At 30.8% G+C, this 20296-nt stretch overlaps 3 protein-coding genes across 4 annotated transcripts; 1 reads left to right on the top strand and 2 right to left on the bottom strand.

Annotated features, from left to right (window-relative positions):
- Window positions 1-269: 269 nt before the first annotated feature.
- Window positions 270-3578, bottom strand: LOC106769800 (ubiquitin carboxyl-terminal hydrolase 2). Of its 2 annotated transcripts, none has more exons than XM_014655564.2 (6): window positions 3465-3578; window positions 3184-3238; window positions 3021-3067; window positions 1557-1603; window positions 1351-1453; window positions 270-1266 (listed from the first exon to the last, which is right to left on the bottom strand). In XM_014655564.2, the coding sequence occupies exons 2-6, from the start codon at window positions 3212-3214 to the stop codon at window positions 493-495; spliced, it is 1002 nt and encodes a 333-aa protein (XP_014511050.1). In that variant the 5' UTR covers window positions 3215-3238; window positions 3465-3578; the 3' UTR covers window positions 270-492. The 2 variants fall into 2 exon arrangements, with proteins under 2 accessions (XP_014511050.1, XP_022640977.1); XM_022785256.1 differs by having other exon boundaries at window positions 3184-3263; window positions 3465-3559.
- Window positions 3579-14283: 10705 nt separating this feature from the next.
- LOC106771292 lies at window positions 14284-18519 on the top strand. Its single transcript, XM_014657246.2, has 14 exons — window positions 14284-14570; window positions 14891-15004; window positions 15087-15146; window positions 15244-15378; window positions 15850-15933; window positions 16022-16140; window positions 16242-16343; window positions 16467-16583; window positions 16830-16898; window positions 16991-17057; window positions 17157-17210; window positions 17485-17574; window positions 17728-17760; window positions 18149-18519. The coding sequence occupies exons 1-14, from the start codon at window positions 14553-14555 to the stop codon at window positions 18251-18253; spliced, it is 1167 nt and encodes a 388-aa protein (XP_014512732.1). The 5' UTR covers window positions 14284-14552; the 3' UTR covers window positions 18254-18519.
- Window positions 18520-19226: 707 nt separating this feature from the next.
- On the bottom strand, window positions 19227-20175 carry LOC106771685. Its single transcript, XM_014657690.2, has 2 exons — window positions 19792-20175; window positions 19227-19703 (listed from the first exon to the last, which is right to left on the bottom strand). Exons 1-2 carry the CDS (start codon window positions 19864-19866, stop codon window positions 19479-19481), a joined length of 300 nt encoding a protein of 99 aa, XP_014513176.1. The 5' UTR covers window positions 19867-20175; the 3' UTR covers window positions 19227-19478.
- Between the last annotated feature and the right edge of the window lie 121 nt (window positions 20176-20296).

Genomic DNA, 20296 nt, shown 5'->3' on the forward strand with positions numbered 1-20296 from the left:
TAAACCAAAAACTTAACATGTTTGGTCCATTATTATGCAAAGAGAATCAGTAGTCTGGAAATTGAAAAACTAGTATTTTACGGATCAATTTTTCACGGTGAACATTCATGTTGTACATTCCTCTGAATGTCAAACAAAATGTGCACTATTATTACTATATCAAATGAGATCAGTGAGATGGTTTCTTTAAACATTTCGGAACATTCATGGCACTTCAACTGCGGAGAGAAAATACGAGCGAGTATATGAGGAGGGTGGTAAAGACTAGCTTTGAAGATTAAATTCATCCCCTAACAGTATATTATTTAACCCAGAACCTCTAGTAAATAGAACTAATGAATCTTTACCAAAGAGGGAGAGTTATATCCATGGATCAGAAGAAGTTTGTGCATCAGTACTTAAGAAAATGTTAAAAAAATTAAGTGCAACGTGATACATATGGGCATACTCATATCGGGGAAATCCACATAAAAGGTTTGTATTAAACATTCTTCACGGGCTGCTTGTTTTCTGTTTGGCCTTCTCAATGAGGGGCTTCAGCTGCTTCTTCTCAGCAAGAATCTTTAGAAAGTTAAACAAAAAGGGTATGTAGTTGTGTTTCCTACGAATATTTTCTGTTTTCCATTTTTTGAATTTCTCTTCCTCCATCAAGATCTTCTCAGTAGCAGCTTCAATCCCAGCATTTACTTCAGAGAGGGAATTGTTCAGTGCCTCAAAATTGCTATTGTCTACCAGTCTATCCGACTTTGATGCTGCCAGCTGCTGCAAAATGCGCTCCCTCCTTTTCTGAAGCTCCTTCAGCTCAGCAGTGTACATCTCTTTCCTGTTCTTGATGACTGCCAGGAGATTAAATCTTATCTCATTTTGGGAATACCTTTCTATGCGCTCCTGTATCATAGGCTGCACCATCTTCAGCCATTCCAAGTCACCTTGCCCACCAGAGCACTGACCTAGGCTGATAGGGCCCTCCTTCAATCCATCCAGCTCGTATAACACCCCATCAACAGGTAGATAGCTTATGAAATGGTAAACATCATCATCTTTAGTTGCAACCTTTTGCTCGTCAGGAACAAATGGTTCTGGCCTAGCAAAGCTATTATGGGCTGTTCGTATGGCTTCACTGTTATTGATAGCCAAACCTTTTAGTTCAGGAGGAAAGTTCTTGGTAAATTCTTTCAATTTTGTCAGCTCCGGACCAATGTCAATATCTGGTGAATTCATAAGAATGGACAAGATCGCTTGGGTTGCACAAGCATTATTTATTACCTACAAATCAACCACGAGATCAGTAAAATCACGCAGAGAACAATTATGATTTTATATTTCAATTATTAAAATAGTAACAATAACCTGGCTAGCAAAAAACAAGTTAGGGTTGGGATCTTTGATTACAACTCGGTCATCCTTTTCTCCTGGACGCCATTTGAAAAGAAAAATCAACCCATAAACAGGCCTGAAATCGAGGATAAAATCCCCAGACAGATAGAATTCAAACATTCACAAATTAATCATCACAACATATGGAAGTTCAAGACTAGCTGAAATACCACACCAACCTTAGACTGTTGAGAGAGTCGATGTCCAAAGAATACAGTTCCTCAACCTGCCAAGACATATGTGATTGAGGATAGCATGCACAAAAAATATTCCAACTTTAATCAGATTTATTTTGGATCACAAAATTTAACAAACTCCATGGTCATCGAATTGAAAAATTCAAATTGATAATTTTCTAGTAGTTTTCAGTCTGATATTAACAGACTCGGAATAATTCCAAACAGCCATGCCCTGAATTTGGCAAGAAATGGCAATCAACAATGTGATTTTAACTAATGCCCAGGAATATAAATCCTTTTTGACAAGGTAAAAGCTTTCTCGAAGGACATGTAGACGTAGAAAGAAAGTCCGTTTTCCCCGCCCACTTCCACAGCATAATTTTTCATTTTTCCTATAGGTCATACTTGTTCGAAAAGAAAACCCAAGAGAAATCTAATTTTAGATAGATGCATTTCACCTCCTCACCTATAAATTCTTTAACTCTCACATTTTATTCCTATTAGATTGACCTGCAGCCCTTTTCATTATCTATGCTCATCTACCATGAGATGAACTTTTAAGATTTCTGTTTATGCAGACTGTCCTTTTACTTTGGAGGGGTTTGGAGGTGCTTCTGATGGTTCATTACTTCATTACAAATTTTGAGAAAACAAGGAGGCTGACATTTTCCAGACAGTATGTGAAGTCTACAGGTGAGTTTGGTTGGATCAAATGCTTGCATCTTTAAGAAAGTCTCTTTACTGCTAAAATTATTACAGGATAGGTTGTGTTTATCAATTCTAACTGCCGTTGTGCTTATAGATTCATGATTGCTTCAAGGGAGTTAGCCACAATCCACAAATAACTTAGCAACCTTTTCCTTTGATGCTTTCTTTATTTTGTTCATCTTCCTGCTGTATCATTTTACAAGGTTTGGAGGGTACTTTTAGCTTGCCCTGTTTGTATTCTCCCTCTCTTCTCTTCAACAGGTTATTCACATTATTATAGATGCTAGTATACAGTAGAATGCAACACAAAGACTTCGCAAAAGAAAAAATAAAAAAATAAAAACAAAAAACTGAATAACAGTACTAACAAATAGAAAAAATTGCCAATTAAATATCTCTGTAATGTCGATACTAAATGCCAACCAAACATGTTCGAGGGAATAACATTCCCAGGAATGCAACATTGCGCCTTGAAATAAGCAGGGGAGGGTAATTTATTAATTCCAAAGTAACAGTTATGCAAAGTTCATAAAAATAAACAAATTAATCTATCATGTTATTTTAAAAAACTAATAAGTAAACTTGAGAATATTTATTAATTTATCAAAAATAAAAACAATTGTTGTCCCCTTCAAAACCCAATTCCCAACCACTTCCCTAGGAAGCAAAATCTCCCAAACAAGATACAAAAACCAACATCCCACACCAAGACCAAGCTAAATATAACGAAAAAGTCAACAAGTTCAACAAAAATACCTGTACACCTTTCACTTGCATTTGCTGAATAAGCTCTGTAAACACGCCTGGGGAAAAAAAGAAGCAGAATCAACTCTAAAACAATGTACTAATCAACATCTATATCAAACAAAATACTGCATGAACGGTGAACCCTAGTCAAAAAGCCATGAATTTTGCATACCGGGATCGGACTCAATGGTGCACCAAGACATGATTCTGGAGTTGTTAGAAGCAACCTGCGAAATATAAACGGAACAATAACTGAAATTCAGGTGTAAGAATCTTGAAAAGAATAAGGTTAATTTCAGTTTCGCTTATCGCCACAGAGATAAACAAATCTCATTCCTAATGTTCTCTCAGTGAACCACAAATATTCCACATAGATAAACGAAACGACCCTATGAATGAATGGTTTTCGCAATAAAACGACAGAAAAGAGAGAAAGGTTCCTGGGTTGCTTACTCTCTCTCCCTTTGATGCCCCTTCTGGGTTAAGGGCTTTGCTTCCACACTGTAATTTCAGTCCTTTCCTTTCTTTTCTTCCATTCTCCACACTGCCAAGGGTTTATACAACACCCACGCCATCACATTATTCAATTACACTTTTTTAAATATAACAAAATAATTATAAATAAATGTTTTTAATATATTAAGTGTATTTAAATTTACACTAAAAATTGAAATGATATCGAAATATATGAATGAATGCATAATGATGAAAAAAAAATGTAGTTTAAAATAATTTACAAAAAGTCTTTTAGTATTTAGAAAGAAGAAACTCTATAAGATTTTCTTTCAAAACATTGACGAACATATCATTTTATAGTAGAATTATAAATGTGTGTTGCTATTAAAAATTATACAATTTTCTTTTAAATTTCTTCATGCTATTCTAGAGTAGAATGTATAAGTACATTTATCATATAATCGTACTTGAATTTTATAATTTCTATTATCTTTTTAACTGCCCCATTTTTAAGATTGAATAATCTTTAGAATTGATAATTGATATCTCAAAAAAAAAAAAATCAACGTTTTTACATCTAAGTGGATCGTAAGAACAACTATTCTTCTTCGATCATACAAATTGGAGAAAACATACATACATACATATATATATATATATATATATATATATATATATATATATATATATATATATATATATATATATATAAAGTTATGTGCATAACATAATATTAAATTACACAAATCTTTGATTTAATTATAAGGTTAAATATATGTTTTAGTCCTCATATTTGTTTTCTATCCTCAATTAGGTCCTCATGTTTTTTTTGTTCCAATTGCATCCTAATATTTAAATTTGAGACAATTAAGTCATCTTCGTTAACCGGAACTAACCTTGTAGGCCAATTGAGAGGGCTTAATTGTCTCAAATTTACAATGCAATTGGGACAAAAAAAACGGAGAGGGCTTAATTGTCTCAAATTACAAATATTAGGATGCAATTGGGACAAAAAAAATGGAGAGGACTTAATTGTCTCAAATTACAAATATTAGGATGCAATTGGGACAAAAAAAACATGAGGACCTAATTGAAAATGAGAAACAAATATGAGGACTAAGAGATATATTTAACCTAATTATAATTTTAGTTTTTTATTAAAGTAGTGTAATTTTTCTTTTAAATTCATAAAAATATACGATTTAATTTTAAAATACATTATACTAAAATCGTGTTTCATTAACATAACTTAAATTTAAAAATGTTTTACAATAAAGTTTTATTATTGTGAACTTTTTCACAATAAAATCACGCAAATGTAGGTTTTATACACATCTATAAGTTTTTGAAAAATTATCCATTTTAGTAAATTTGAAAAAAAAAACACTAGCTTAATTAAAAGAACCTATTATTCGTCCTTATATAATGAAATTGAGTCCTTTGTATAATGAAATTGAGTTTGACCACTTGGTATTATGTTTTAGTTGTTATACTTAAAAAAAAAGACTATCCATATTAATATCTACGTATACCATTTTATTTCAAAGCATATTATTTTAATATTTTTAGTCCCTACATTATTTTTAATCTTTGATAATCCCTACCATCTAAAATAGATTAATATATGTAAACAATAATTTTTTTTATTATAGATTTTAAGAGAAAAATTTTGTTCAATTATAAATACAGATAAGTTTTTATTTTTTAATGATAATTTTAATTATTAGTATTTATTAATGAAAAAATTAAATCCACAGCTTCTGACATATATTTTTTTTTTCAAACTAATTTTATAATTCTAGATTGTTAATAAAAGAAGTTGAATGGACCACTTCCTTTATTCTCCATTCTAACATAACTGTTAAATATTTTTATAACTCCTATAAATACAAATAAGTAACTTAACTAGAAAAACTTACAAGTCTCCCAAAAAGATAAAATTTCATTTAATTGAGATGGATATACAATTTAAATTACCTGTAAAATTTAATAGATAAAAATGTATCTATAGGTATCGTAATGATACATTATTTATCATCAACTGCTACAAAATAAGGGATATTCAACAAATTGTCTCAAAATTTTACATTAGCAAATTTTTTTATCTACACACTTCCAAGATACTATATCATCCTAACTATTGTGTAATTTTCAATTTATTAACTGTTACACAATTATTACTCTCCTTAAAAAAATAAAATAAAAACTCCAAAAAATTTAATCAACTACTTTTATCTGAGTTACCACCTATTGAGGATCGTTGCAGTCTGTTTCCAAAACATATTAAGTTGTGTCCTGAAATAAAAGATTTATTATATGGCTAAAACAGTGATTTTCACTTATTTACATAATATTTTCACAAATAATTTATATTTCTTAGTTTATTAATAAAATTTTTAATTATCTAAAAAATAATTATAAATATACCATTAAAAATAGAAATAAACAAAATAAAAATAATATCAGTGGACCGCTCATATACAATATGTTCTTTTAGTTGATAAAAATTAAAATTTTACCTTGATAAATACTTTAGAAGAGAACGGATACTTCTTATGTATGTGATTGAGAAATATTTTATCAAAATTTCATGGTAGACCAATATTTTTACTACAAGTTGATGTAATTTTAGATGAACTATTAAAAGGATAATGGCATATTTTATGCATACATTTATCGTTTTACTATATATAGAAAATATTTTTTATATATTGTATTTTTAGTTTTTAACTCATTCACTCATTTTTTTTTTAATAGTAATACATTGAGTTTAATGTGTCAATTTGATTTAATTTTGTATTTTATTCATTGCTTTGATGAACTAACTTTCTATAAAAAAAATTATGTAAATATTATTTTTGTCTAATTATGGGTGCATTAAATTCTATATTATCAAGACTTCAAATGGACACATGATTTATTAGATTTGGAGTTTAATGTTATTTCTATATGATTTTTTAAGTGATATATTTATCAAAGTTTTGGAAAAAAAAACTCAAAAAAATCCAATTTTTCTAGTTTTAGTTTATATTTTTCATAATTAAGTTCATGGACCTAGTCAGAACTCACATTTAAACAAATATTTACTTGAAATTTAAGACTTTATTTATAGTTTAAATGCATTGTAGAAGCAAACAAAAACATTTGTGTGGTTTTTTAGTTCTAAAAATTGTTGTTCTTCTTCGTATTTTCTTTCTTTTATTTCAAATTTCGTTTGGACTCTTTTTCTTTTTCACTTAATTTTGTTTTATGTACTTCATCGAAAATTAATTCTTAAAGACTAATTCATCAAATTAATATCAAAAAATCTTAATTAAGTTTGCATTAGTCATTTGTCACTCAAAGTTTGTTTTTCTCTTATATAGTTTTATAGGTTTAATATATATTTTAGTCTCTAGGTATGGTAGGCTTGTTCAAGGTGATTTTTTCCAATGTTAACAGCTGTTTCATATTTTGTAAAAGTTTTTCAAATTGGTCAAACGCCTAATTGTTCCCTAACTAAAACGGAATAACTTATTTAGTTATTAATTATGTGACATGCTAAGGTCAATTACCCTTAACCTTAATCAGAGTTTTTGAAACTCTTGACTTCCTTTTTCTCGAACAAACTTGTGGGTTCCTCATCGTACAAGGAGACACCCTCTTCCTTCCTCTCCTTTGTTTTTGGGTTGACATTGCAAGGAATCTTTCTTCTTTTCTTCTTATTGTTCTAGTTCTGTTCATATTAGGACTCCGAATTGGGGTTCTATTTTTGGGATTCTGATCTCGCGACGTTAGGTTTCCTTTCTTGGATTGTGTTTCTGTTTTGTTTTCTCTGTAGGTTGGTGGCAGAATGGTTAAAGTTCTTCGTGATCTTATGATTTGGAGATTTTTGGGTTTTCTTTTGGGGTTGAGGGTTCTGATTTGATAATTTCTTGTTTCTTATTTATTCTATGCAGATTGTTAATGCGATTTGAGGGTTAGAGTTTTCGAATTGAGGTTTTGTTTCCTGATTTCATGTTTCGAATTGGGGTTTTGTTTCCTGATTTCATGTTTTTGGATTGCAATTGTATTCTGATCTTGCACTTTTGGAGTTTTTGGAATATGTCATCTTGCATTTTAGGGTTCTTTAGGTTTTGCTTCTGAAATAAAGCTTTGATGGTGGATTATTTCTAACTTAATTGTAATTTCTCTTAACTTTAACTTTTCCACATTGTTAAGGCCTTGTTCACTTGAGTGGATTTGGGGAGAGTAATTGAGAGGATTTGAAAGGATTTGAAAATAATTTTTTGTTGTTGTTTATTTGAATAGATATGGAGATAAGTGAGGGTGAATTTGAAAGTAAATTTTTTTAATCTGTCACATCAATTAAATCCTATACTTCAAACTTTACTTCCAAATCCAATCTCGTTTACCTCTAAATTCACTCAAATAAACAAAAAAAAAATTACATTCAAATCCTCTCAAATCCATATTACTCTCTCTCAAATCCACTCAAGTGAATAAGGTATAGCTTTTATTTTTAAAATTTACACCTCAATTCACCTCAGTGTGTCATGCAATAATTGGACAGGTCATTTAGTTTTGATCATGGAACAATTACACGATTAGCATTTTTAACGTCACGAGAAGGACAAACTTGACTGTTTTTATATAATACGAGACAACATCTGAAAAAAAAAAATATAACTACTTTGAACAAATTTACAAAACTTAGGGACTAACAATTATTAAACCAATTTTATATTTACATTTGATTTGGATTTTTATCATTTTAGAAATAAAATTAAGAATTAATTGAATCTTGATTTTATAATTAGATACAAATTAGTGCGAATGATATTTTGAATTGATTTGTATAACTTAATTATTGTTTAAAATTGGATCTGAATAAGAAGATGTTTGGATCTATAAATTGATATTTCATTTTATTGATTTTTGTTTTTTAATCTGTTTACATTTTTTTATTTATGTTATACATATTTTTCAATTCCTAAACCCCATTTGAATTTACATGACAAGAATATTAAAAATTGAATGAAATCAATATTTATCCTGCAAATTTTGATTTTAAGAACAATATTAGAAATTCACGAGGTTCAAATATTGACAAGTCTTTCATGGTTAAATTTATAAAAATAAATATAATATTGAAAAAAATTGTTAGGTTGAATTATTATGGAATATATATTAAAACAATTCATAAAATTGTCTCATTAATGAATATTATTAGAGATATTGAAAATGTGAGTAGATATATTTTATGTATATGATGTCTTATTATGTGATTTTTTTAACAAGTAAAACAAACGCATTAAATATATTAAAAATAGAAAAAAAGGAGAAAAACTATCAGACGTAAGTCGTTTTATATATTGAAAATTATGTATTAACGATGACGACCATATATAATAGTTGGTAGATATAATTAAATAAAGAGATTAGTGAATAATACAAAAATAAAAGATAACTTAATCTCGTTTTACCTTATCCACAGATAAATTAAGAAGTAAAGTGAATGTTGAAGTTGATTTCTGAACCACTCAAGTCTGACGATAGGGGACAATAGGAGACTCTCCCGCAGCCATTGTTTTATGTTACGCAATTATTATCTCCATAATTCTACTATTTAAATTTAAATTAAGGTCGACTAAAAATATAATTAGATTGAAAGGAGTAAAGATATTAAGTTAGTTGGCAGAATTAAGTTAACTTAAATTTTGATATTACAATATGATACTAAGAGTAAGAGGTTTAGATTGCTTTTATAGCATTACGTAAAAGTAATAAAGTTAGTTTTTCTCACTTTACATATAAATAGTCTTACGTAAAAATTTAAGACAATTCAACAACTCTAAACTCATAAAGATGTTATATTTATCTGTAGAAACATTGTAAACGATCAAATTATATTATTATAATTTTTTATCATTATCGGTAAAGATTCACATAAAAGATTCTAAGAATACATGTAAAGCTTATATACATAAAGATAAACTAAAAAAAAAATAGAAAATTAACTTACTTAAATTAAGAAATTGATTTATTGAAACTTGAAAAACTCTTAATGAGCATCACTCCATCAATTTCAAATCTTCAAAAGAATGAATGTTTCAAATCTTGAAAAAGATGAATAAAGAGTGAAAATATACCTTAAAAAATAGTATATTTTTAAATAATGAAAATTGATTATAAAGTATTTCAATATTAAAATAACATATGAAATAGGAAGAAGATTAGAAAAAATCTCTCTTATGTATTTTTCATACACATACGATAATGTATTTATAATAATAAAAATGTAGGTTAAGTTCAAATACAAATGAATATGTAAAAATAAAATAATAGAAACTATATTTTCCTAATAAACATATAGAGACTATGTTTCCTAATTAACATAAACACACAATATCTAACCTAACCTAATGTTATTATTTAAAAAAAAATTACCAATTCTAAAATATCATTTTCTATATTACATCAAACCTTCCAAAATACCAAACTTACCCTTTTTTTTACAAGGTAATGAATAAAAATTAAAGATGTCAAATAAGTTTGAGTTATATATTAATATGAATAATTCATAACCATAGAGCGGTTGAGAAAAATTATATCTTAAGTCAAAGAGATATAGTTTAGTCCAACCTATTAGCTATTTTTTTTAAATAATAAATTAAAAAAAAATATTTTGATATATAAGTTAAATAATAAAATTAGTGTATCTGATTATTATAAATTATATTCTAGATTTGAATAATTTAAAGCATTGCCAGTAATTCAAAAATACTTTAAAATATTGAAATTATTGAAAATTTAAAAATAGTTGGAATTTAGTTTGCAAATCGTAAGGCCTTATAAAATATAACCAAAAAGTGTGTACATGTGGCAGCATAAGATAGGTTGGGCAAAATTAGTAAAGTAAAAAGACTTAATATCTTAAAAATCTACATCTAAATTGTGCTTCAGAAGAATGTTCTCCCTTTTCTTTCAAGCACTCTCTCTTTTCTTCCTTGCCTTGCCTCTCTCCCTATTCCAACTTCAAAATCTAACCATTTGTTTCTCGAATTGAAGCTACCTAGACCTTCAGGACTCCAAGAGCTACGTTTCTACCGATTGATTTTCCGTTTTCTCCAACCGGTAAGAAAACCCCTTTTCTCGTTGCCCTAGGGTTGTAAGCATGTGATTGAACTTGTTGCATGCAGCCCATTTCGTTTTCTTCCATAATCTAGCTTCTATTTGGTTTTAAGATTCGCTTTCCATCATCAATTGATGATTTATAGGTGATTCTAACATTTTGGGAGTGCAAGCAAGTGGTCTAGGGTTCCTACTTGAGCTTGGTTGTCTACACTAGAGGTAAGGGGAGCTAGTTCCACTCTTGATTTTACTGTGTGGGGTGAATGCATGATAAAATTTGTAGTGGTATGTTGTGGAAGCATGAACTTGGTTCTAGTTAAACTTGAAATGCATGTATGGAAGTGTGTGTTATGTGAATTTGGTGATTGATGGCTATAAACTGTTTGGAATGACTTAGAATGGTGGAATTGTGTATGTTGGAACTGTTTTGGCATGAAAATTCTGTGGTAGTGCTGTTAGAAAGGAAATCAAGTGTCTTTAGGGTCAATTTTAGGCCATTTTAGAGGAAGTGAGGTAGTGATTTTGAGCAAATGAGGTTTGCAACGTTATTGGACTGTTGGGACAGTTTTATCCACTGTATTGTGACTTGTTTGAGTCACTAAATTGGTCAAAATTGGTGCAAAAAGGTAAGATCGGGTTTTGGGTCTCTAATTTGGGAAAAATTAGTGTTTTAGAGTTAGAAAGGAAGTGTGGTGGTCAAATTTAGAGTTAGGAATTCTTGGTGATCCTAGTTAGTTTAGGTAACTTAGGTAGGTCATGTGTGACTTAGTAGGCATGTTTAAATGGTTAAAAACAAACTCCAAGTTGTAGAATTGAATTTAGACCTCTAGGTTGATAAAATTGAAGTTGTAGAACCTAAATCAATGCATATACACTTTATAATAATGTTAGAAAGGATTAGAATTGTTTAGGTAAGTTTAATTTAGCATGAAAGTTGATTTATGGGTGGTAGAAGCTTACCAAAATGATTATAGTTGGTAAAAGGGGGTTAGAGTTGCTTAATTATGCAGAAAAATCTGCAGATGTCACGCCTAGGCGCCCCAAAAGGGGGCTGGGCGCCCTTCAACGCGTTGTTTCAGCTTAATTGTGGTGCCCGGGCGCCCTTTTCTGCTATTGTGTTTGTTTTTAATAGTTTGTGGGGTTCCAGATGTCTGTTTTGGATGTTCTTTAGGTCGTTTTGAGAGTTTTTGACCCTTTCGAAGCCATTGGTGAGGGTCTCCAAGCTGTTTGAATTACTTAAGTATTGATAATTAAAAGTCATAAAGAAATTTGTGTTAATAAGTGACAGTTTTGTGAAAGTATGTAATGTATGAGTTGTTTTTATGACATGGTTGATGTTGTATGATGGTGTATGAGTTTGGTATGAGACAATATAGTAAGAATGCACTTGAATGACTATGAAATTTTATGTTTGATGAATCAAAGTGGTTTATGAGGTACATTATTGATTCAAGAGAAATATCATGTGATTTAAAGTGGTCGGATTGAATATGAAATTAAGATCTCTAGGTGAGATCAATTAGTGTATTGAATGAATGTAAGAGGCTTCCATATGGGGGGTTATCCCTAACACTCTAACGGTCTTTCATTCTTACTTAGAGAGGATTGATGCGTGTGGTGAGAGTAGTGGAAGGTCCTAGGGTAGGCGCTATCACCGGATGTCTATTCCGCGGTAACGAACTAGCTTTGTATGTGGTCGGATGAAACCCCTCGGCAATGGCTTTGCAAAGCAGTAGAGGTCACCACAAGTGCACAACCCGTCCCAGCTTTACATACATTCAATGTGCGGACGTGTCTAGGAGTCTTAACATGATATGATGCTTGCTTTAATGAGTTTTGTGAACTAAATGTTTAAGTTTATGATGACTTACATGTTTATGTGTGTATGGACGTTCTTGGAAATGCTAGATTGAATTGAAATGATCTTTGTTTGAGACCTAGCTCACCCTTGCATTGTATGTGTTGCATGTGTTTGCCTTCTCCCTTACGATGATCATCCAATTCTTTGGATGTAAGCAGTAGGTGCCTTTGGAGCAAGCATTGGAGATTGAAGAAGACCCAACTCCTAGTACTTAGAACTTTTACTAGTTCTTAGTTTAAATAGTTCGTTATTTTGGAAAACACTCTTTAGGTCTCTTTAAAGTTTAGTTAGCTTTGATTTTGGAGAACTTTGGAAACTTGTACTCAAGTTTTATTTCGTTTTAATTTTCTTCTATATTTTGGATGACTGTATATATATTTTAATACTGTTATCTCTATCTCTCAACTGTTTTTGCATATTATAATAGCTGAATCCTATTATATTATATGAGTATATGATATTTTGGAATATCACACAAATCAACAAAAGAAATTATATTTATATATAAGTGAAAGAAGTTTCTTTATATTTGTGAGTAGATTATATATATATATATATATATATATATATATATATATATATTTATTTATTGGTAGTCGTTGGTGAGAATATTTGAATTTACAATATTTTTATCTTTCTTTTCAAATTATTTAAATCAATTTTTATGTTTATCAAATGTTAGAAAAAAAAAATTTAGAATCTTTTCTATTTGACTTATTTGGCTGATAACTTCACTAAAAAGGAATATTCAATAACCAAATACAAACAAAACACCAATATGATCAACATGGTTGTCTCTGTTACCTTTTTCATTGGCTTCAAATCCAATCACATGATATCTCAATAGGAAGAGTTTTATATTGCAGGAGAATAATATTATTAGTTTAATAAACTTATACAAAATAACAATAATAATTATATATGTTTTTCGCTCCTAAATTATTATGAAAAATATATTTAGTTTCTAAAAGAATGTTTTATACTAACTTTCATAAAATACAAATATTCAATATTTTATAATTCAATTTAAAGACAATATTTTTTATAATAATTTGAAGAAAAAAAACATATTTAACTTTAATAATAATAATAATAATAATAATAATAATAATAATAATAAATTTTGTTATTCAATTACACCACAACTCTAATTAATTAGACTAAATTGTAATATACTCAAATGAGTGTAAAAGTCATCTTCTAAATTCATTTTGTATTCGGTTAGATATAAATCCACTTTTTAACACAGGTAAGAATAATTTTAAAATATATTCTAATCAAATTACACAATTTCTATTAAATCATTCTTAGACATATATAAACTAACTTTTTTTTTAAAATTTAAATATATTTTTCCTCTACATATTACTTTTAAAAATTATATTTCATTACGTACTTTTCTTCCCTTCACTTTAAGAAAATAGTTGACTCTAAAACTCTTCATTGCATGCAAAATCTTTTACATATAGTTTTCTAAAGAGTAATTACATGAACTTCATAAAGTATAATCACAATATACATATAAAATTTATATTAAGAACCAACATATTTTTTTTAAAATAGTTTTAGAAAAAAAGATATTCAATCCTAAAAAATAAGAAGAAAGTTACAGTATGAAATTAATTAATAGTATTATTTGATCATAGTTACAAGGTACATTAGAATTGTAAAAAAAATGGTATTGAGATTAAAATGGGATCGGAATGAACAAGAAGAAGAAGACAAATAAGTGTGCATTATTTGTAACCACCTTAATTTTTCCTAATAAAGAAGAAAGAAAGAAAAGATAAGAAATTAGATGAATTTGATGTTCTAACAATGATATTTGTCAGTTTGTTTGTTTGTGGCATTGGTTGTTCCGTTCCCGCTCCTTACGTAAACTAACTATATACTCAAAATTAAGGGAAAGAAACTTATCCATTTTATTTAATTTTTCTATGTCTTAGAATTGAGATTTGTGATTGGGATTACGACCACGATCACCATCTTCGCCACTAATTTGCATTCTCTCTATCTTGAATGTTGCTTCTGTCTAATCAACACTTTTCCATGACCTTTGCTTTTGATTTTCATCACACCATACCACCCTTCTCTGCTTTTCAAAACCAAATATGAAGTCACCTTCTCGAGTATCATTTCTTTCTTCCCTTCTATTATCATCGTACTTTTTGCTTCGATTCATGTTTCCCTTTTCTTTCTCTAAAAATGGGGCCACCCATAATCATGTTTTTTCTTCTGTTTTATTTTCTTTGATGCTTTCCTCTTTTTTTTTTTTGCACGGCCTATGGCTATAAGGGTTATGCCTCATTTGTCTTACATAAGAAATTGATGATGAAAAAATAATCATGATTTGTAAAAGTTGTGAAAAAGGGTACCATAAAGGTCTTTAATTTTTATGAAAAAAACATTTTGTGTTGCTTTTATCTAACCTTGTCTTATGTTGGACCAGGCTTTGTCTGGTGGTGATTCAAAGAGTAAAAGATCATGTCTTTATGCCATGTTCCCAGCAGTTTCTTTAATCTGTGCTGTTATAATTTTCACGAGTTTGCTCTTCTCAACACAGGTATATATGAATCATCCTTGTCTCTTAACGACTTTGCCTTTGATTAAGTAGGATTCATCACATTCTTCCAAACTCCATGCAGCTGAGGCTATCAAGCTGGAAAATAGACGTTCAACAAACCGCAACAGTTGATAAATGCAAGGTTTGATTTCTCACCAGGCATTTACTTTTCTTGATCGTGTGCAATTTTTTCAGGTACTGAATTTTGGTGCTTAATATTTGTTTATATTGTTTAGTAGAACCAGTGCAGGCCTAAGGGTAGTGAGGCATTACCTGCAGGCATAGTGTCCTCCACTTCCAGTTTCGATTTGCGACCTCTCTGGGATCCTCCCATGCCTAGAAAGAGAGGTCATCACACTGTAGAACCTGCTGAAGTGAGTTTCTATATATCTCTCTTATAATTTATTGATGAAGAATATGCAGTCTCTTTAGTTTACACTCGTTTGGCAAAGAGAACTCATATCATCACCACCAACACTGTGTTCATTGGTTATGTTCTTTTGGGTTTCTTGGCTTTTGGGTTCTGAAACTTTATTTGAATTTTTATCAATCTGTAATTTTGGATTAAGTGCAATTTCTCTTGTCATCAACTGATCTGAATAGATAATACAGCTTACCAAAAATACTATCCATGATTGTCTTGTTACGTGACAAGTTATTAGACTGCCAATTATGTGTATCAATTAACATTTTATCTAATAGCAGAGGCTAAAAGTGGTAACTAAAGTTTTAGTGACTTTGGTTGGTCAAAATTTAAATTAAAGGCTAAATGCCAAAATCTGAAAAAGTTGAGACAAAAAAGATAAAGGTACTAAACCCTTTTTCTTTTCTTCTGGTATGTTAAGGGTAAGATAAATGCATCCAGCAGTTTGTTTGCGATGGCAGTTGGGATAAAGCAGAAAGACCTTGTGGACAAAATGGTCAAAAAGGTACCTTAATGAGTTTTGTACATATTGTTCATAACAAGTACTCTTGTTGTTTATGGGTTTGTGACTCTCTTTCTACACTACATTGCAGTTTCTAGAAAGTAATTTCACTGTGATGCTCTTCCACTATGATGGTACTGTTGATGGATGGAATGATCTTGAGTGGAATAGTCGTGTCATTCATGTGTCAGTAAACGGTCAAGGCAAATGGTAGGTTTCTAGGGTGATTTCACATTCCACCAGATCCATATTTTGAATACTATTTGTTATTCTGATTGTGTTTTTATCATGGGCATGTTTTCAATCACTAGGTGGTTTGCAAAACGTTTCTTACACCCTGACATAGTTGAAGACTATGATTACATATTCCTTTGGGATGAGGACCTGGGAGTGGAATACTTCCACCCAGATAAGTATGTAGAGTTCCCTTTTAGCATTTGTTCATTGCAATTATATAGTTTGATGATCATGGCCTTTCATCCAAATATAACTACTCTGTTTCATGATTTATACCATATTTCTTAAACTATTTTCAGGTATGTTTCTATTATCAAACTTGAAGGGTTAGAGATATCACAGCCAGCACTGGATCCTAAGAACTCAGAAGTGCATCATCAGATTACTGCACGTTTGAGGAGGTCAAATGTGCACAGGTTCACTTCTATACACTTTCTATAAAGTTCATCTCATCTCCCCTATTTCTAGTTTTGCTTATGGTTTTTTTGGGTTAAGGTAGTTACCAAATACTAACCATACAATCAGTGGTTATGAACCTTTGTTGAAAAACTCAGGGAAGACAAGCCTGTCTTGTGTTTTCCTTGAAGTGATGTTGTTACTAGATAAGTGTGCTTTGAAGAAAATGCTTTTTTTATGGATGCTTTTGGTCGTTGTGTTTGCAGAAGGACCTTCAGAGCTGGTAATGATGGTAAAGGGTGCGATAAAAACAGTACAGCTCCACCTTGTACAGGGTAAGATTTTAATGTTGTAAAGACAAAATTTAAGGTGGATTTGCCTTTATTTAAACGGTGGAAGAAATAAAAGGTGAAGCAATTTTCTCCAGGTGGATAGAAATGATGGCTCCTGTTTTCTCAAGAGCTGCATGGCGTTGTGTTTGGTATATGATTCAGGTGCTCCACTCAGTGCTATTAATGATGCTGTGGAGCATTACCATAAGCATTGCTCTATACTGGTTTCAATTTATTCACAATCTGTGGTTTGATTTACAGAATGATTTGATCCATGCATGGGGTCTAGACATGCAACTTGGCTACTGTGCTCAGGCAAGTTAAGCCATGTTTGGTTAAATTTGATTTCCTTTTTCTATATAGAATACCATAGACATGGCTGGTACTATTTTCAAATAAAAAAAAATGAACTTTTTATTTGGGTAACCTTTGTTTTCATAGTGGCAACTAGAATCAAAGGCGATTAGCATGATGAAACACAAATTTTAATTAGAGAATAACTCAACAAACTGTATTAAAACTTTTTCCTTTTTTCATTCTCCTTCTACTTTTGCCTTGTTCAATCTGATCTTATCTCTGATGGGTGTAGGGAGATCGAACAAAAAGCGTTGGTGTTGTGGATGCTGAATACATTATCCACTACAATCGTCCCACCCTCGGAGGAGTAGATCAGACTGTGGTCAGAAAAATGGCATTTTTATTGGAGTTTAATTATGAAGAAATACTTGTTTTAATTTTCTAAATCACTATAATTTCTTAGCTCAATTCTTACCTTGTATGTGTGTCTCGCATTCTATCTTCTTAGAAACTGAAGCTTATCTGTGTTTTGCAGCTTAAACCACAGGAAAAGGATCATAGAGTAGACGTAAGTTACCATGTTGTCATGATTTGTCAATTCAAGTACTGTCTGAATGTACCTCAAAAATCACGCTTTTGTCTGATTTTGATTCATACACTGATACCTATCAGATTTTTTTTTGCAAAACTTGTGCCTCTGGATGTGGTAAAGAAAAACAACTTTTTGGGGGGTCCCCTTTGATGTTTGATGGAAGCCAATGAAATAGGCAATACTTACCTTTAAACTTAACTTTCATAATATAGTCACTTGTTACCTTAAATAACAAAAACTAATTGCTTTGCCATTTGGCTTTACATGTTTGAGATTCTTGCATGAGAAAATTTTATGCCAAACATTTAGTATATCTGAGTGATACATACTTTTTTCTGTCGTCACTAACATTAACATTCTGCAGGTGAGGAGGCTTTCTTACCGGGAATTAGATATTTTTAGGAAACGTTGGGAAAAGGCAGTTAAGGAGGATGAATGTTGGGTGGATCCATTTCCACAGTCAGAGTAAGAATTGGATTGGCAAACAAATTTTATGTAAATTTTGTACAGAAAAAAACATTATATGTGAAGAGAAATGCTACTTGTAGCTTCAACAAGGGTGGATCATGAGTAAGACATACAGAGAAAGCTTATAAGATCACATGGACATGACTCCTGGAATATTTTTTTTTTCTTAAATAAGCTGGGTGCCTTTAGTGAAAATTTTCCTCCTTTTATTGGATAAGCTTTGAAGGGAAATAAAATAATGATAAGAGGGTAGTTAGAAACATGTAATTTAGATTCTCCACCCTGTTTTTCTCTTGAGTAAACATTTTGCTAATTTTGATTTGATAAAAGTAAGATGTCATGTCAAGTTCATTTGAAAAGAGTTGATGGAGGTTGAGTTTATACCATATGATCGTTCTTTTTATCTTCATTTTGTTTCTACTTGGATCATCGCTTTATTCAACATTTTCCTTCACAGAACATATTACAAGACAGTCACAGATTTTGGATCTGAACAATAACAAGACTTGATGCAGTTTAAGATTTCAAAAACAGACAAATTAGTAGTGGTCACTGGCCAGTGAACTTTTACTCCCCCTCAAAACGACCAAAAAGTTTGCTATTTTCTAAGTTTTCAGTAGTATAAAATGATTTCTGCAGCAAGATAGCAACATCAATATAGTTCAGGCAAATCTCAACGGGTGTTCTTAGGTTATAATTGAAGAAATAAAAGCAAAAAAATATTTAATGAGAACGAGAATACTTGTTTAAAAATATAAAAATAATTAATAGAATGCAATAGCACCTTCAAGAGAACTTATTCGGAGAACACTTCAGAAAATACTAGAACAGCCACAAGCAATTCCAGTTGGATCCTTAAATTATCCTTACAAGAGTGCATGGGTTGTTGCGAAATGAGGTCAGAAAGATTCCAAAACACTGCAGAATTTAGTTGCAACACTCCAAACAAAAGCCCGCAGGCACAAATTTACCAATACAGAAGTGCAATATTCTTGCTTTATTAATAATTGACATTATAGAAGCGTTGGTATTAGTATCATAAAACACATAGAAAAGGGAGAATAATACACATACCAAGGCTAATTGCATTGATGCAGGAACCATTATGAATAAAAAAATAGCAAAAGATATTACAAATGCGGCACCCCAATATAATACCCGAATTAGTATCATGATTGGAAGGTGAAAAACTGTGATTAACTTTAGGGAAGTTGCAAGAGAAAGAACTAAAGATGGCATTGAAAGCAATTGCATGTTTTAGGGGTGAAAGAGCAGAAGCCAAAAGGTCTATTGGGAATGTTACAATTGATGGCATAGCAACATGGAGAGGGCAAGCAGATCCCTTTGGCTCCACCACAGCAGGTGCATAGTGCGCATATCTGGAAACTTCCCAATTTTCTCCGGCTCTCATTCATCATCATCATCTGCATGGATGCTGCACCACCATTTGCCTGCTTATAATGAAGATTAAGAAAATTGAGCTACAAATTTTGACACATTCGTTTGGATTTAGGGGAGAGGAAGAGGAGAGAAACTCACATTCACATTGGGTAAGAAAATAGACAGAAAAATGAGAGAGATGATGAGGCCATGAGCGTGAACAGAAGAGGTCATCTTGACAAGTGCTTCCTAGGTTGGTGGTGATGGAGAGCCAAGAGTTTAATGAACTACAGAGCTAGCTTTGCACACTCGAGTTGGACCAGGGAAAACACTGCAGAGTAAACACAACAACAAGTGTTTAATTTGAAAGCAGAGACCACAGTGTCTGTCTGACCCCTGTTGTCCCCCAACTCTCTCTAGTTCATAATCCCATGGGATTTATTCACAATGTTACCACTTTTCTATTAAGAATATCGCCAAATAATTTTTTACATTCATTATTTTATCTTTTATTTTCTTTTATAAATATAAAAGTTAACTTCTTTTAATAATCAAAATATTCTCATAAATAAGTTGTCAACTGATGTCAAAAAAATAATTTTTCAGTGGACAACTTCAAACCTTGCACCACTGTATAATACTCCAAAAAATCCATACATAAAAG

Source organism: Vigna radiata, chromosome 8 (assembly GCF_000741045.1).
Source record: "Vigna radiata var. radiata cultivar VC1973A chromosome 8, Vradiata_ver6, whole genome shotgun sequence".
NCBI lineage: Eukaryota > Viridiplantae > Streptophyta > Magnoliopsida > Fabales > Fabaceae > Vigna > Vigna radiata.

What these genes read in the sequence shown, in the direction of transcription:
- LOC106771292 (XM_014657246.2), top strand. An exon ending in GAATACTTCCACCCAGATAA is followed by an intron (nt 16,344 to 16,466) that starts GTATGTAGAGTT and finishes AACTATTTTCAG; the next exon opens with GTATGTTTCTATTATCAAAC. An exon ending in GTGTTTGGTATATGATTCAG is followed by an intron (nt 17,058 to 17,156) that starts GTGCTCCACTCA and finishes TTTGATTTACAG; the next exon opens with AATGATTTGATCCATGCATG.
- LOC106769800 (XM_014655564.2), bottom strand. Translation starts at nt 3,214, where the DNA reads ATGTCTTGGTGCACCATTGAGTCCGATCCCG. An exon ending in CACCATTGAGTCCGATCCCG is followed by an intron (nt 3,068 to 3,183) that starts GTATGCAAAATT and finishes TTTTTTCCCCAG; the next exon opens with GCGTGTTTACAGAGCTTATT. An exon ending in TGCAAGTGAAAGGTGTACAG is followed by an intron (nt 1,604 to 3,020) that starts GTATTTTTGTTG and finishes ATGTCTTGGCAG; the next exon opens with GTTGAGGAACTGTATTCTTT.
- LOC106771685 (XM_014657690.2), bottom strand. Translation starts at nt 19,866, where the DNA reads ATGACCTCTTCTGTTCACGCTCATGGCCTCATCATCTCTCTCATTTTT. An exon ending in TTTTCTTACCCAATGTGAAT is followed by an intron (nt 19,704 to 19,791) that starts GTGAGTTTCTCT and finishes CATTATAAGCAG; the next exon opens with GCAAATGGTGGTGCAGCATC.